The following is a 17,321-nucleotide window of genomic DNA, read 5'->3' as shown; positions in this document are numbered from 1 at the left end:
GGTACTTAACAGCCTACTGTTCACTGGGAGCCTTAACAGGATAACGTAAACAGTTGACTAACACCTATTTTATATGTTACATGTATTCTATATCGTCTGCCTACAATAGAGTAAAGAAAACGTTACTGCAAAAATCAGAAGGAAGAGAAAATACAGATTATGTTTATCATCTCAAACCCGGTCAACTGTATAATTAAGAGTGGATAGCGGGGACTTACGTTACCTCCTCACTTAATTTAGTCCACTTACCTGAATGAACTTGGGGCCCAGAAAGTAGGGGGACAAGGTGAGTGGGTCAGGCAAGACTTGACAGAGGGCGCGGTGTGTGCCCGGCTCCAGAGACAGGAACGGGTGTGTCATGTGCAGCCACCGCAGGCCCGACATCGAGCAGCTCACTGAAGAGAAGAAGCAGTTCATTAACTGTTGCTGCTTTTCTTCTTTCACCCTGTAGAGCAGCCTTCCAAACGTAGAAAGGTGGAGAACAGCACTCCTCCAGCCGGGGAAGCACAGGACCTAGAGGCAGAAACAGGACTCTTTGGGAAGAGTGCGCCTGTAGACGTTGATGCCCCCTCCAAGCAGAAGGAGAGGGCGGCCGCCCTCAAGAGGGATGTGCCCAAGGTGCCCCACGACAGCAGCAAGGACAGCATCACAGTCTTCGTCAGCAACCTGCCTTACAGCATGGGCGAGCCAGATGTGAAGCTCCGGCCGCTCTTTGAGGCCTGTGGGGAGGTGGCAGATATCCGCCCCATCTTCAGCAACCGGGGCGATTTCCGAGGCTACTGCTATGTGGAGTTTAAAGAGGAGAAGTCGGCCCTGCAGGCGCTGCAGTTGGACCGGAAGACTGTAGAAGGGAGGCCGATGTTTGTTTCCCCCTGTGTGGATAAGAGCAAAAATCCCGATTTCAAGGTGGGTCTGTGCAGAAAATGCCTTTCATGTCGGGTTCCTTAATGCTTTTTGCGTGCAGCAACTAACATTTAGAATCTACCTGGAATATCTGTAGTCTGTTAAGAACTAGACTCACACGTTAACCAGGGCCTATTCTGAGCTGGGTAGGTGAGGTCCTGACTCAGGGCTTGGTCACTTTGAGCTCGCCCTCGTTGACAAGTGATGAGAAAATTAGAAATTACAATGATGGCTACTTGCCACTGAATGTTGAGGGAGTGGCAAGGGGTCATGCAGAGTATTTACTATATTACCTTGTCAGATCCTCACCCTAACTCTGAGAATAGCGGCTTTCATCCCTGCCATGTTCCGGGGGAGGAAGGGGGCGCTTTGAGAGGTTAAGTGACTTGCCCAGGGTGACCCCGTTAACAGTTGCAGCACCCAGAGTTGGCTCTGGTCTCTGGCTGGGGTGAGGCCTGTGGCTGAGCCTGGTACCGGCTGTAGTATGGTGCGCTGGGTTGGGCACGGGAGTTTGACTGTTTCCCTCCTTTCTTCCTGTAGGTGTTTAGGTACAGCACTGCCCTGGAGAAACACAAGCTGTTTGTATCAGGCCTGCCTTTTTCCTGCACTAAAGAAGAACTAGAAGAGATCTGTAAGGCTCATGGCACCGTGAAGGACATCAGGCTGGTTACCAACCGGGCAGGCAAACCGAAGGTCAGCGTCTGCGCAGACGGTGTCAGCCTCCTGAGGCTCGGGCAAACCTAGTTCTCCATCTGTTCAGATTATTAGGTTCTGAGTGGGTTCCTCGTTTGCTGAGAAACAAACAAGTTAACAGAACAATAGGGACACTTGGCTCTACGTGCATTTGGAGTCAGATTAACCTGTTTCTAATTATACTAAAAATAATAGGGCATTGGGGGAAAGAAAACTTCCCACGAATTAGCAGGGGCCACAGTGCAGACTGCTAGCTGTGTGCACCCTCCTGCCCAGACTCGCCTCTTCACTAGGCCTCCAGGCACCTCCTCCAATCCGAGACCCCGTCACGTCCTCCCGCTAGCTCCCCTCAGTGTCCTGCGAGATCCTTTTCGTACCACATTCTGAGTAGTTGTTTAGGCACGAGTTTGGGTTACCTGTCTTTCCCCCAGCCCTCCGGGTTGATGGAGAGTTGAAGAGCATGAAGTAAGGAGGGGCCAGGGCCCAGACATGAGGGCTCACCCTGTGTCCAGCCGCCTCATTCATTTGCTCTTGCTGGATTTATACTGGTCTGTCTGTCCCCCTTCCCCTCCCTCCCTCCCTATCTTTTCTTCCTTTTCCTTTTTTTTTTTTGAGCAAGCACAAGGTACGCTGACCTCACAAAGGTTATGTGAAGTTACAGTCAGTTGTAGAAACAGGGAGGAAGAGTAGGGCCAGTGCATAAACCTATAGCCAAAGGATGGTGGTGATGGGGAAGGGAACCTGATGTTGGGGTGCCTGCCCGGTACTGGCTTCTGGACTGAGGCAGGAAGTTGGGTCCTGGCTGGGCCGCACCTGATCGGGCTCTGGATCTTGCCTCTTACAGGGCCTGGCCTATGTGGAGTATGAAAATGAGTCCCAGGCATCACAGGCTGTACTGAAGATGGATGGCATGACTATCAAAGACAATGTCATCAAAGTGGCCATCAGCAATCCCCCTCAGAGGAAGGTTCCAGAGAAGCCAGAGGCAAGGAAAGCTCCAGGTGGCGCCATGGTGCCTCGGCAGATTTACGGAGCGTAAGTGTGTGCATGCTGCCCTGCCCAAACTCGGCCCCGGCCAGCACCGTGGTGGATTCGTGTCCTGCTAGTGCAGCAAGCTGGGGCGGGAAGCCAGGGCCTGCTGTTCCTGGGGATGCTCACTGTCATTCCCCAGAGCAGCTCATGCAGAGTGCAAGCCCGGAAGTGCAGCTCTTCCTGGTGTTTGCCAGTTTACACGTGATTTATCTGAGGTCAGTTGGTTTCTAGGCAATGAGTATATTAAAGTCTTTGGCAGTAGAATCCTTACGTGTGGATTCAGAACCTGACAACCGTATGCTTGCTGGGGTAGTCTACACTCCGGCTATAATCAGAAGAGCTAGCTTTTCACCTGGTAGGAAGGAGACTGCAAAATCGTGAGGTGGTTTGGTGAGGTCTGAAAGAGGATAGCATTTTTATCCACCGTACATGTAACTGTTGCACAGGTTGGTCTTTGCCAAGATTGTGAAAACGGCAGTTTGTTGAACTGGTTTTTGCATATTAGAGTCACAGAGAACAGGGATCATCTCCCTTTTCTGGTTTTTACTCTTCACCTATTAACTTGGTACTCTACACATTTCGAGAAACTTCTCTACTAACAAACTACAGAAATGAGCCCGGAAAGTATGGTCTTCACTTTGTAACTTTGGGTGATTGAAGACCATCCTGGCTTATTTTCTCAAATAAAGCAGGGGCCGCGAATGGTTGCTTTGCAAGCGTACATCCAATGTTTGCTCTTCCAGGCGGGGGAAGGGGAGAACCCAGCTCTCGCTGCTGCCTCGTGCCCTGCAGCGCCCGAGTGAGACAGCCGTCCAGGCAGAGAACGGCCCTGCCCCACCGCCGGTGGTCACCGCCTCAGCAGCCACCGAGGCACCCAAGATGTCCAATGCTGATTTTGCCAAGTTGCTTCTGAGAAAGTGAACGTGACTCCTTAGAGGGGAAATGCCTTACTGCACACTGGCCAGGAAGAGCACCCGGCCCCCAGCTATACTCTGGGTATGGAAGGGCCCGGGGCAGCACCCCTCCTACGCATTTTCCTCGGGGTTAGAAAGGGATGAGGGTGTCCAAGGAAAGAGGCTTGAAGCACTCCCTCATATTGAGGGCAATAGGAGGAAAATGATCACTCCATGGGTTGGGCCCAGTGTGTAGTTTCTTAAGCTATTTTTGTGTCTTACAGAGTGAGAAACGGAAGTGAAACTCAAACACACCGTTTTGAGACCCACTTGTCCCAATGTTTTCGGCCATCTGACTCCCTTTTATAAGACACTTCTCTTACAGCCTGCACAGCTCATGTGCCCGTCACTCTTTTAATTTTAAAAGACAAAATGGCAGATGCTAGTAATTCACCAGAATGGCCTATTTTAGTAAAGGGGTGGTGGGGATAGGGGAAATCACATAAAAAACATTTGATGGATTTTTGTTCAAGGGGGGGCTGTGCGTTTTTATATTATGTATTTGTAAATGACACATCAATCCATTGTTTTATGTTTCCTAAAAGCAAAATATTTGTGACCTTTGTTTTATATGGGAGTTCTGTGTGCCACCTGCTGTGGACCATTTTCTTTGCCTAGTGATTAGTGAACCGTGTTCTTTGTCTAAATATTGAGTTTCAGCCCTTTGGTTTTGTTTAAATACCATGTCAAGTACAAACTTAAATTCTCCCCACTTAGCTTTGTTTATTAAACTGAAGTTCTCTTCAAAACTTCTTGCTGAATGGTAGTCAGATGTGCATTCAAACATGGATGTATTTTGAAAATGGGTGCACTTGTCTTACCTAACAGATGTGTAAATAGAACTTTTGTAAGTCAAATCCTGTTGTCCCTTTGATTTAAATCATTTCAGTTGTGATGGGTCTTCTTCAGTTTTAAACTTCACTTTGCTGCATTTTGGCCCTTCAGCTTCTAGGCTTTTTTTTTTTTTTACATCTCATCTCTTATCAAATATTTAAAAAGCCATGTTGCCAGTTCAGTAGAGAAAAGGACTTTTTTATAAAGACACTCTGGGGGAAGAAATTAGGAAATGCTTTCATGTGTGCTAGAAATCGATTGGTTTTTAAGTTTTTGTGCATCAGGCTTTACTACATTTTTAATGGGAAATTGGAAGTGTCATCCAAAAGTGTTGACAAAAGAACAAAAGGACCTCATGTCCCTGTCCTTGAGCTTCAGCATCCCTCTCTAGCACAGGGGCCTTCATCTCTGCCGCCCCTGCCCTCCCTGTTACATCGTGGCCTGTGTCAGACACGGCGGCAGCAACCCCCCCCCCCCCCCCAGCAGGGGACTGCAGCGAGTGCCTCCAAGAGATAAGGCCCCCCAGGCCACAGTTTTATCATTACTCCTAGAAACACGACCAGTAATGCCTTCAAGTCCTCAACTATCCAAACTCCTAGTTTCCTATTGTTTTGTAAGTGCATCCCCCCTCCCCCAGGAGGTTAGGATCGGTTGATAAACCTCTGAAGTCTTTTAATCTGATGGTTCCCGTCTACCTTGTCTCTTTTTCACAAAACATTTTTCGTTAGGTGTTAGTTGTGAATTAAATTCACGTAGTGGCCAGAAGAAGTGTGCTGTATGTAACCCTGGTCCCTCCTGTGTTCTTTGGAATGGGCACTTCCCCCCACCCCTGGAAGCCTGTTGGTTGGGCGAGCAGACTAGGGACAAGCCGGGACTGCCACCGAGGAACCCCGAGTATCTCCTCACCCATCCAGGCTGACGTGGCTTGCTTCCTGCTGCTGCACGTTTCACCGTCCCTCTCTCAGTGTTGGCCAGTCTTCTGCCCTCACTTCATGCTTTCTCGTGTCAACACAGGCTCATTACAGAACTGAACCCGCTCGGACTTGAGCTCAGGGTGTGGATGGTCCTAGAGACGGACTGTCAGGAACATGTGAGTGGGTTTATGTGTTTTCCCCAGGAAATCAAGAACTGCTGGTAAAGAGAAGCACGAATCACCATTTGCGTTACTGGCGTGTTAGTGGAAGACCAGTGCTTCAGGCCCACCGGCGCAGGTAGGTAGCTTACCCCCACAGTTCCGTCCCACCTCCCTCTCGAAATGAGCGCCTCATACCATAGTACAAACGGGGCTTAACGTTCCGAAAGGATTCCTCCTTCATCCTTGTGACAGATGGGAACATCGTTTGAATAAGACAGCGAAGTCTCAGGCCTTTATGTAATAAAATACTTTATTAGAGTCAGTAATCTATTAAAATAACGTCCTTCACAACAGAGCTTAAAGTGCACGTTTCTCTCTCGTACAAAGCACGCACTTCTGTCAGGCTTCCTCAGTGTGCTTATAAAACCAAGACGAAAGAAGAGTTCAGGGGCAGAGAGCCCTCATGGCAGCATACGAATATGCAAATATTTTTTATAAAGGTTTGAATAACTATCCCTCGGGGCCACTTCACAAAGATTTCTTAATCTTTCAGAAAGCTACTCTGTGCCTATTACACAGTTAAATAACTATAGAAACATCTACCTCAGAAGAGTGATCTCCTTCCTGTCAGGGTATGACTTCCCAAGTCAGAGACTACACTTTGTATGTGTTCACCACCATTCTGACCCTGACAAAGTGCACGACAGCGCTGGACGTCCTGGGCCCCGTCACTGGGAAAGGAACCCGTGGCCCTTCGGACTCTGAGCAGCACAGCGGCGGTCATGGCGGCACCTGGGCTGACATGCTATTGATAGAGAAGAGTCTTCTTCCATAGAATGAAGACTTGGAAACTTGGCCGTATCACATAGGACATTTTATCATTTTACAAGATGCCAGAAAAATAAGGCCACTCCAAGGCAATCTCTTCTGCTTCCCCGAGGGGACGCGGGACAGTACGAGGGCTGGGGGAGGTGGGGGTCAAGTCAGTAAGTGGAGAAGACTGCGTGACAAACGGGGCACATCCTGCCTGGCTGAAAGGTTTTCCTTGGTTTGGTAGAAACTCCCTCTAATTCATTATCAAAAATGCTAATTTGGTGTTGACATGGCAACTTTTTTCTCAAATGTGTTCTTGAATATCTGCCTACACGAGATGTTCAACTCCAGAGTTGGGGGTGAGGGCAGACTTGGCTACTTGCACAATACCTGATTTGCAGTAGGATTCAGTTGCGTGACAAACCCAGAGAACTTGTAGACTAAAACATCCGGTCTGAGTTGCTGCACACGAAGTGCGAGAAACATTTCATACACAGAAAACCAAGCTGGCCACTCCCCTATTCTCTTTGTTAGAAAAACAGTCTTGATAAGGGGACATAACAGCCTTTGGCACTAGAGTTTGCAAGCTAACTATGACTTAAGGATTTCCTTGAATTGAGAAAGGTATCTACCTAGAAATGTCAACATTAATTTTATTTCATCTCTCAGAAGTTTGCTCTACCAGTGAGAATTAGTCACACCGCCAGCCTCTTTGTAGAAGCAAGCTTTCAGTCATTTCTCAAAACCGGGACCAGGTTCTCCCCAAGAGTACTGACCTCTCAGGTCAAGTCACAGGACACTTGGAGGAGTTCCTCCTATGGCTTTTGGACCTCCTTCCACACTTCTGGCCTCTTCCCACCTGAGTGCAAATTCTGCTCCAGAACCTGTGTTCTGGTCACAACACACAGCACTGATGCTCCCAAAGCCTCCCTCCTTAGGGACACCAGTGCAGACAGCAGACGCCACACAACATTTACTAGCCCCAAAGAAGAAAATAAATAATAACTTGGGCTGAATTATAAGTTACCTTAGAGATAAGGCTTAATAATTTAGGTGTTTTTTTTTTTTTTTTTAACTAAAACATTTGGAGGTAAAGAACGTTTAAGTTCCTTTTCTGTCTCCTTTTGCTTTAGGAGACAACTAGGTTTCTAGAAATGCTAAGGGTTTCCCCTCCTTGGGACATCCCTTGTCACCAAGGGAGGATTTCCAGGGTTAGGGCTTCACAGGCAGTGTCTCCTTAAACCCGGAGTGGTTGGGTTTGGCCTCGGGCAGTGCCACCGGGTACTCTGTTGTGGCAAAGAGCAGGGTGTCCAGAGTGGTCTCCGTACACTTGGCGATGAAGCGGATGAACGGCCTCACGTCGCCTTCATTGGCGACCTCCAGTACATGGTAGTACTCGGACCTCTGCTCCTTGCGGATGGTGATGGGTGGGTAGCCCGCCTGCATCAGGATGAGGTTCATCAGCAGGCGCGAGGTCCTTCCGTTGCCATCGATGAAAGGGTGGATGTAAACCAATTTATAATGGGCCAAGGCCGCAAACTCCACTGGGTGCAGATTCATGGCGTCCTCGGAGTTGAGCCACTGGATGAACTCCTGCATCTGCTTTTCCACATCTTGAGGATGGGGAGGGATGTGGTGTCCCACGAGGACCTGTGTCGTCCGAAACCTGCCAGCTTCCACTGGATCCACGTAACCCAGCACCCGCCTATGGATCTCCAACACGTCGCTGATGGTGACAGACCCAATGCGGGAGACTAGCGTTGTGTTGATGTACGTCATTGCTGCGTGCATGCCGATAACCTCGTTCTGCTCCTCCAGGCTTTTCCCTGGCACGGCGTAGCGGGTCTCCAGGATGTGCCTGATTTCCGAGAGGGTGAGGGTGTTGCCCTCGATCGCGACTGTGTGGTAGATGTGATGGTAGTAGGTTTCCTCCATGACTCTGCGCAGCGCAGAGTTGCCCTTGGGGATGGACATGACCTTCTTCACTTTGCTGTCGATGATGCTAAAATACCTCTGGTCGATCTCCTCGACCAGCGGCAGTGTCCGGTCCCGGTTGACCAGCGCTTTCTCATGGTAAGGCGAGATGGTCAACGCTCTGGTGTATAAGTAATCCGCCTGGATGATGTCCTTGTCCTCTTCTGAAAAGATGCCAAACTCGTTGAGTGCATCCACGAAGTCTGGGTCCATTTTGAGGGCGTGCAGGAAGAGCTTGTGGGCTTTCTCCCGCTTGCCTTGGCGTTTCATCTCCAGGGCTTGGTTCAGAGCTGCTTTGGCTTCCAACTTACTAGCTAGAAAAGAGCCAGAGAAGCGTTGGCGGGAGAGTGGGAAGGGCAAAGGATGTTCAGGAGAGCTGTCCCCTGTGCTGGCCCTTCAGGGGGGCTCGTTCTAGTCCCTCTGCTCACTCTACACTATGGATGCATTTGTGCCCCGCAGCTGGTTTTTGTCTGTGTGTCCCCAGAGCCGTTCTCTGTACCCTGGAAGTACCACCTGGACTCCCTGGCCCCCTGCCTTCTGAGTGCCCGAGTGAGTGGCTGCGGCCGCAGCTCCTGTTAGGTGGCTCTCCCATATTCTCAGTTCTCTGCTGTCCTGGCTCAGTCCCGGTGATGCTGGCCCTGGCCCCTGTCCCTTCAGGCCTAGGCTGGTAACAGTTCCCCCCCTGGTGCTAGGCTCCGGAGGATTCCCCATCCCTGGGCTGTTCTTTAAATCTTTTAACCCAGTGGTTCTCAACCAGGGGTGATTTTGTCCCCCCCCACAAGGCGACAGTTGGCAGTGTCTGAAGACATGTTGCTTGTCACGGGGGGTGGGGGAGGGTGGAGGGGTGGGGTTCTACTGGCATCCAGTGGGTACAGCCCAAGGATGCTGCTCAGTATCCTACAGTGCACCCCAGAGGACAGTGCGGAGGGAGAGAAACTGCTCTAGATCTAGCCCTCCCTCATCAGCCCCTCCACCCACACACGGGGCTGCTTTTCGTCACATGCGCAGGCTCTCTCACCCTCTGGTTTCTGCCTGGTGCACTTGCCTCTCATGCCTTTTCCTTTGGGTCATTTTCCTATTTACACTGGGGTCTCAGCTCAGGCATTCCCTCCAGGGAGCCCGCCAGGTGTGCCCGGTTTCCCACCACCGTGCTGGTGATGCTGTTATCTTAGCCAGTTGTCAGCTTGTCTAGGCTGGGAGCTCGGGGCAGACTTACCCAATTAAGGAGTGGTGAGGAGAGCTGGCCGGTCTGCCTTACCTGGAGAGGCCTTGGTCTTGATCGCCAGCGGTGGTGCGTCCCCGGAGGTGACACTGAGCTCTGTGGACGGGCTGCTACACTTGGTGACGGCATGCTGCACCCTGTCCAACTTGCTCCTGAGCAGGTAGAAGCCTTTGAGCACGGTCAGACACTGCTCTTCTAAGGCCCCCAGCGGCAGCAGCAGCGCCAGCAGGGACCCCAACACCATGCTCAGCAGCATCACCCACAGGAAGCGGCCCCAGACGGAGACCCATTTTGGTTCAGTCACTGCCATCACTGAAGCCATCAGCACGAGTGTCATCTGGACTCAGGGGTGGGTACCCTGCACATATTCAGTTGCCTGAGAGCAGGATCTGCGGGGAACCAAGAGCTGTAGATGGGGCAGGGGAAGGGGACATGTTCAAGATAGGTTTCTGAATTCAGCGGGGGGTTGGAGGCCCCCACACCTCCTATCACTATGACCCGGAGGTTGGGGCAAGGCAGGAAGTGGATTTAAATGGGGAGGGGCCAGCCTGGAGGACGGTTGCCACTTCCAGGGCACCGTGACTCTGAAAAGTAATGCCACTGCACTCAACATTTATTGAGCGCTTACTGTGTGCCAGGCCCTGGTAAGCACTAAGGACCTCACACATACTATCTCTTGCAGTCTTCAACAGGAGCTGATGTTACCGTCATCCCACTTCTCCAGATGAGGAAACAGGCTCAGAGAGATGAAGCCCCTTGCCCAAAGTCACCCAGTGAGTAAGTGACAGCCTTAGGACTTGAATTCAGGAACCCATGGCTCTAAAGTCCCTTCCCTTGACCACAGATCTGTGCCCACACACATATCCAGATTGGCCAAGGCAGTTCCGAGGTCTAGTCTTTGATATGTACAACTGTTTGGTGGCCGCCTCTTCATGCCCACATCCTGGTATTAGCCACAGTGTTGCTCCCCTCTCTGGCCTTCCTTCCCGGACCTGTCCAGTAAGGATTTTACCTAGAGCCTGGACAGTCCAAGCATCTCAAAAGGAACTTAAGCTGTGGGCCAGAGTGGGTGAGCACTCACCCTCCACATGACAGTGGGCATGTGCTTTGGGCTGGCAGTGGGAGTGGAGGGGTCAGGTATGCAAGCACCATTATGCTAACAATAAGCATTTATTGGGCAACTGTGGTGTACTGAGCACTAAGCTGAGTGCTAGCCACGTGTTATCTCAATCATTAACACCTTATGAAGGAGCTACCCCCAACTCCATTTTACGGACAAGAGAAACTAAAGCAGGGTAAGTCAGTTTCTAGAAGGCTAAGCTAGTAAACAGAAGCATCAAGAATGAATTCCCAGTGCTTCTGGGAAGACTACCCAGGTCTTAACCTCTACCTTATTCCCAACCAGGGCCCATGCATCCCTGCTCCAGCCTGCTCCTGGTGCTGGGCCTCCAAGACCCAGAAATGACTGATTAGGTTTCTGATCGCCCAGGGCTCAGAGTCTAATGGGGGAGCCTGGCTCGCTGATAACACCTGAAATGGCTTGGTCTGCGCTCTAACCGGGGTACGCTGGGCGTGCTGTGGGGGGTTTAGAAGAGGGTATGGGTCACTGCTTCGTCCAGGTGCTCTGGGAGGCTCCCGGAGGGACGGGATCCGGGGTGGGGCTGGAGTTCGCCAAGGACCCGGGTCTGCGCCGGGGGAGGCACGAGATGCGAACGTCTCACTCCTCACTACCCTAGGAAGGGGGAAACTGAGGCCCAGAGGGGCGATGTAGCTCGACTTAGGTCCCTCTGAATCCCGCTCAGGGCTCACTTCCCCGCTGCCCCCTGCCCAGCTCGCTCCTTCCGAGCCCCTAGGGCTCGCCCCCTCCTACCGCGCGCTGCTGCCCGACCCTGCCGCCGCCTTCCAGGGGCTCGGAGGTTCCGCTGCCTCCCGCTCCCACCCGCTCCCAGGTCCTGCTCCGCCGCCGGCCTTGTGGCCCCGCCCCCGGCGACTCGCCATTGGTCGGCCCGCCATCCTCGTCGCGGCGGATTGGTTTCCCCGACTTGTCCGCCCCTCGCACTTCCGGGTTCTAGCTTCTGTGTCGGCTTCCCGGGGAAAGACGCGCCGTGGGTCACCCCCATTGGCTGGCTCCTGTGTTGGTCTCGTGCCCGCAGCAGCCAATAGGCAACCGGAGGGGCGGGGCCCGGGCGACAAGCGGGAGTAGCGGGCGGAAAACCCGCGCGCGGTGATTTGGGGGCACGGTAGGTTCCGCGACGGAAACTCGCAGTTCCGCCTGCCGTGAAGTGCTGTCCTTCTGCTCCTCGTCTGGGGGCCACTCTCCTGGCCCTCCGTTTCCTTAGGTGGAAAATGAGGATGCTCCGCACCCTGTTAGTCTGACTTCAGAGCTCCTGTTCTTAGTCCCGACTCTGTGATATCAGGGTTGACACTTCTCCGTCTTTCTCACCTCTCTTTCCCTTTTCCTCCCAAACCTTTTAATTTGCATCCACTCGAGAAGGAACTGGCTGGTTTATTATCTTCCTAGAGAGACTGGGATTTTTCCCTGAAGCAGAGAGCTGAAACCTCCACCCTCGTTCACAAATATTGAAATGCAACATCCAGGAATGCTAAGCGTTAAGATGTTAGCCCTATTGATTCTGGAGGCGGAGAGACCCCGGCTTCAATCCGGGCTTCGTCACCTAAGCTCTGTGTGACCTTGGGTGTTATTCCAAGCCTCAGTTTTTCCATTTGTAAAATGGGGACAAACAGCCGACTTCGCCTTTGGCCTCAAGTTCAGGATCTGCGGAAGGCCCGACTCTTCAAGATCTGACCTCCTCCATGACACACATCCCCCCCTTGGGAGCCACGGTCAGGCAGTGGTTGTGGGTGCCGCCACCGGAGCCACACAGCCCTGGGGTCTAGTACCAGCTCTGCCACTTGAAAACGGAGTTACATTTAGCAAGTGACTTGATGCCACTGGTGCCGTCCGCTTTTCTGTAAAACGGGGACAGTGCGGTAACACTACCTCCTCAGAGGGTTTTGTGTGAGGGGGAGTGAGATCCTACATGCCTGGCACAAAGCAGACATTTGATAGGTATCTGCTGTTGCAGTTATTCCTAGACAAGACACAAAGTCATGGCTGTTTTGTTATTCGCAGAAGAAACTGTCAGAGCTACAGGTGGCTCCAGTCACTGGGGAATGACTCCATGTCCTTTCGTAGGTCTCAGTCTGCTTCCAGTTGAGGGAAGCCACTGACCTACAGCCAGGAGTGGGCTGTCATAAAAGGCCACCATGGGGGCGGGGACGGGGGCGGGGGCATTACAAGGTGAAGGACCAAACAGCGGGGGCTGTGCTTCCTGTTTGTATCTAGTAACCGTTGCCCAAGCTTTGTGTCCTGGAGCAGGTCACTTACCCCACTGAACTGGCTGTCCTGGGGCTTGTGGACTTCTGCCCCTCCCAGGCATAAGGTGACGTCATCATCTGCTTATAAAGGCACCATCCGGGGGCCCCTGGGTGGCTCAGTCGGTTACGCATCTGCCTTCAGCTCAGGTCATGATCCCAGGGTCCTGGGATGGAGTCCTGCATCAGGCTCCCTGCTCTCCCTCTCCCTCTGCCCCTCACCCCTGCTCTCCCTCTCCCTCTGCCCCTCACCCCTGCACACTCGCTGTTTCAAATAAATAAAATCTTTAAAAAAAATAAAAAGAAAAAAGTTAAAAGAAATAAAGGCAGCATCCACTTTCCACATTCCGAGGTGCCAGTATCACCTCTTCAATGAGCTTAGAATTATAGGTAGCAAACCCAGAAGCTACACAAGAACCATCTACGAGTTAAAAACTACCTGGGCATGAGACAACAGGGGGAGGTAGGGAGTGTGGAGAAGGTGAGAGTACCTGCCTTATCCAAAGTGGGCAGCAGCTTCTAAGCTCTAGCCCACATTTATTGTGTAAAAAAATATATATATTACGTCCGAAAGTTGGCAGATTTTCTAATTTTTCAAAAGAAATGTCAGGCCTAGATTTTTAAGCAAACTCTCCAGATTTTTAAACAGTTGGCACATCTGCCCACTGGCTACGGAGGGTTGCCAGACCGTAATCCCTGTTTTAGGCTTTTAAAAGGGGCGGGAGATGGTGGCTGGGAACACAGGAAGGAGCATCACAAATGCCTCTCTCGGCAGATGATCGCACCTCTGCTTGTGGCCACCAGGGGGCAGCAATTCACCGGGCATCACTTCCCCCCCTACGATCTCTTTGTCAGGAGATCTCAATTTTCTCGTCTGCGTTCAGCTGCGTTGAATGCACAAAATATTTTGGTCCTTGAAGCGATAGTTAAAAGTTGGCTTGCCCCGCCTTAAGCATTCCGTATTGGGTGGAAATGGCCTCCTCGCGGCCCACGGAGGAGTTCTCTAAAAGCTTATCTTGACACTTGACAACCTGGAAAGTGGCTGCTTGGGAAATGTGTCCTTATGCAAAACCAAACCAAACCAAACAAACCCTTGTACATCTTTAAGAAACAGCAGTCAAGCGCTGCTTGCTGGCAGAGTCGGATTCTGTTGCTTTAGAAACACAAAACTCCCCAACTGGAGGTTCTATTGCTTTGAAATGGCTCCAGAATGACGCAACTTCACGTAAAAGAAATGCACCATGCTGGTCCCCTCCCCCCACTCCCAGGTGCCTCTCATTTCCCAGCTGGCTTGAATTGTTTTTTTCTCCTTTTAACTTAGAGCTGCTGTTGAAGAGGCCCGCGCCCCCCCCCTTCCCCCCCCCCCCCCCGCAGTCCTTCTCCCTGACTACTGACATCTTCGGTTTGCATACCCAGTGGGGTCATGCCCCAGTGCCTGGGGCATCCCCAAGAGGCAGGGTTTGGGGGAACACCACCCTGGAGGTGTCCTTGGGCCCAGGGCTCCTGCTCTGGATTCAGGATGATCTCAGACATGCAAATAAGTGTTGTTTCCAGAGCAAATCACTTGGGGAAGTGATTTTTCTTACTTTCAAAAAAATTAAACATAACTACTTCTTTTCTTGTTAAATAGTCAAAATAACCAACTACTTTTTTTCTTTCTTTTTAAAATTGAAGTATGGTTGGCATACAATATTATGTAAGTTTTGGGTGCACGACAGAGTGATTTGACAATTCTGGACATCACTCAGTGGTCACCACGGAGAGTGCAGTTACTGTCCGTCACCTTACAGTGTTATTACAACCATTTTATTTCCTAAAAGCAAAATGGGATCACAGATATAATAAGAAGGCACAAGTAAACAATAAGAAAAAAATTCCCATGCACAATTATACTAGATATTTTTTATGCACGTCTATTTTTAAATTATGAAGTATTTCAGACATCCAGAAGGTATAGATAATAAAATGGGTACCTGTGTGCCTGTCCCCCAGTTTAAGAAATATCATATTGGGGCGCCTGGGTGACTCAGTCGGTTAAGCGTCTGCCTTCGGCTCAGGGCATGATCTCCAAGTTCTGGGATTGAGTCCCATGTCTGGCTCCCGGCTCAGTGGGGAGTCTCCTTCTCCGTCTGCCTCTCCCCCTGCTTGTGCTCTGTCTCTCTCTCTTTCTCTCAAATGAACAAATAAAATCTTTAAAAAAGGAAAAAAAAAGAAAAGGACTAGAAATGATCCAAATACCTACCAACAGGTAAATGGGAAATAAACTGTAAGTGCAGTAAGACACAGCAGTGTATGATTACTGAGCCAGAACTAACTGTATCAACATGAATATAACCCTCTAAAATATAATGCCAAACCAAAAAAAAAAAAATGCAGGAGGATACACAATGTATATATGACATGTAAAAGCATGCAGAACATCACTATATATTATTTAGGAGTATATACGTATGGTTAAAAACAAGAGGCCATGGTATGGATGTAATAAACAACAAATTCAAGATGGTGATTATCTCTGGGAGGGAAGGAAGGGAAAGTGACAGGGGAGAGAATGACTAGGGCTTCAGGGTATTGGTAATATAATCTATTTTTTTAACTTATTTATTTATTTATTTATCTTAGAGACAGAGAACACAAGCGGAGGGGCAGAGGGAGAGGGAGAGAGAATCTCAAGCAGACTCCATGCTAAATGGGGAGCTTGATCCCACGACCCTGAGATCATGACCTGAGCCAAAATCAAGTCCTTTTCAATTACAAACACATGGCAGTGAAATTCTTGTATGATTTTTTGGCATGTGTGTGGACGTTTCTCTAGGGCAGAGTTTCTCAAAGAATCAATCACCTGGGGGGCTTTTAAAAAAACATCCATACCTGGGCCTGCTCTAGACCAATAAAGTCCTCCAACCTTTCTGATCCTCCTGTATCTTGACTATAAGGGGAAATAATTGTACCTGTCCCACTATCTCATTACTGGTAGTGGTGACAACCACTTTTTAAGCACTTACTGTGTACTAAGTAATTTATGTGTATTGTTTTATTGGATTTTGGTAACAATGCCATGAAGTAGAGATCATTAAACCCACTTTACAGAAGGTGAAACTGAGGCTCAGTGAAGTTAAGTAATTAGCCTGAGTCACACAGCAAGCAGGTGGCAGAGCCAGGGTTCACAACCAGTCTTCCTGAGTCGAAACTTACAGTTTTAACCACCCTCAGACCCTATGATTTCAGGGCTGACAGGTTGTGCTTTAGCTCTTCAGTTTTACAGGTGGAGAAACTGAGGTGCATAGAGGGCAAGGGCAGAGCCTGGACACAAATCCAAGTCTGTAGACTCTGTTCACCAACACATCACTTTCTTTTGTAAAAGTACTTTGGGGAGGGGCGTGAGGAGCAAGGAGGGAAAATCTTTTTTTTTTTAAAAGATTGTATTTATTTGTCAGAGAGAGAGAGAGAGAATAAGCAGGGGGAGCAGCAGGCAGAGGGAGAAGCAGGCTCCCCACTGAGCAAGGAGCCCAATGTGGGACTCGATCCCAGGACCCTGGGATCATGACCTGAGCTGAAGGCACACGCTTAAACGACGGAGCCACCCAGGCATCCCAAGGAGGGAAAATCTTAATAAAACCATCTTTTCTTCTCTAGACAATTTCTGGCTATCCTAGGGGCAGCTGGATCTACTCTGTATCAGTTATCCACTGCTGTGTAACAAATAGTGCCCAAATTTAGCAGCTTAACACAATAATACAAATGTATTATTTTACATAGTGTGTGTGTGTCAAGAATCCAGGAACAGCCTAGTGGGATAGTTTTGACTGAGGATCTCTCTCAAGATTGCCATGTTGGCTGGGGCTACAGTCACCTGAAGGCTTGACTGGGCTGAGGAGCCATTTCCAAGGTGGCTCGCTTAGGCGGCTGGCAGGTTGGTGCTGGCTGGTGGGCAGGGGCTTCAGTTTTTCTCCATGTGGATCACTCCTTAGGGCTGTCTGGGTGCCCTGCCAACATGGCGGCTTCCCCCAGTATGTGTGATCCGAGAACATGACGTCCTTTACGACATAGCTTTGGAAGTCACATACTGTCTGAACTGTATGGGTCACAACACAGAGCAACCTAGGTACAGTGTGGAAGGGGACTGCCTAAACTTCAGCCGGAGGTGAAAATCATTAGGGGCCATCTTGGAGGCTGCTTATACAGCACCCACTGCACCTGCCCCTCCTCAATCCCAGTGGTCCCATCCGACAGTCCAACAGCATGGACTTCAGGGCCCTTTGGCCAAGTCTTGCGGGGGTAGGAAGCTTCTGCAGGTGTGAGACTGACCTGCCACAACACTGGGCTCCCAGGTGCCCGCTGCCTTTCCCCCAGATGTTTCATGAAAGCCCTCCAGCCGTGTTACTCTCATTGGCCGGAGAAGCTGCCTCCTCCTACCTAAAAATATGGTCATGCCAACAATGGAGAC

The 17,321-nt window shown here is 50.4% G+C and overlaps 2 protein-coding genes and 1 pseudogene across 3 annotated transcripts in view; 1 reads left to right on the top strand and 2 right to left on the bottom strand.

Moving 5' to 3' along the window:
* SART3 (spliceosome associated factor 3, U4/U6 recycling protein) overlaps positions 1–5,585 on the top strand; it is a 35,366-nt gene extending 29,781 nt beyond the window's left edge. Inside the window, exons 16-20 of one of the 2 annotated variants that reach the window (XR_006541209.1) lie at positions 452–906; positions 1,444–1,596; positions 2,441–2,631; positions 3,372–3,624; positions 5,533–5,585. Coding sequence is in view for 1 of the 2 variants with exons in the window: in XM_021703397.1 (XP_021559072.1) it covers positions 452–906; positions 1,444–1,596; positions 2,441–2,631; positions 3,372–3,549 (977 nt within the window). In the remaining variant the exon portion in view is untranslated. Of the gene's footprint in view, positions 1–451; positions 907–1,443; positions 1,597–2,440; positions 2,632–3,371; positions 4,475–5,532 lie in introns of those variants that run through there. The other variant, XM_021703397.1, reaches the window with a different exon arrangement.
* On the bottom strand, positions 3,164–3,262 carry LOC123326710 (annotated as a pseudogene).
* A 1,210-nt stretch (positions 5,586–6,795) lies between the features above and the next one.
* Positions 6,796–9,836, bottom strand: FICD (FIC domain protein adenylyltransferase). Its single transcript, XM_021703542.1, has 2 exons — positions 9,536–9,836; positions 6,796–8,591 (listed from the first exon to the last, which is right to left on the bottom strand). The coding sequence occupies exons 1-2, from the start codon at positions 9,834–9,836 to the stop codon at positions 7,516–7,518; spliced, it is 1,377 nt and encodes a 458-aa protein (XP_021559217.1). The 3' UTR covers positions 6,796–7,515.
* Positions 9,837–17,321: the final 7,485 nt, after the last annotated feature.

Source organism: Neomonachus schauinslandi, chromosome 14, assembly GCF_002201575.2.
Source record: "Neomonachus schauinslandi chromosome 14, ASM220157v2, whole genome shotgun sequence".
NCBI lineage: Eukaryota > Metazoa > Chordata > Mammalia > Carnivora > Phocidae > Neomonachus > Neomonachus schauinslandi.
This window is presented reverse-complemented; position numbering and strand designations above follow the sequence as displayed.

Excerpts from the sequence above, each read along its gene's own strand:
- FICD (XM_021703542.1), bottom strand. The coding sequence starts at position 9,836 with ATGACACTCGTGCTGATGGCTTCAGTGATGGCAGTGACTGAACCAAAA. Across the intron at positions 8,592-9,535 it reads CAAGACCAAGGCCTCTCCAG|CTAGTAAGTTGGAAGCCAAA; the intron begins GTAAGGCAGACC and ends GCTCTTTTCTAG.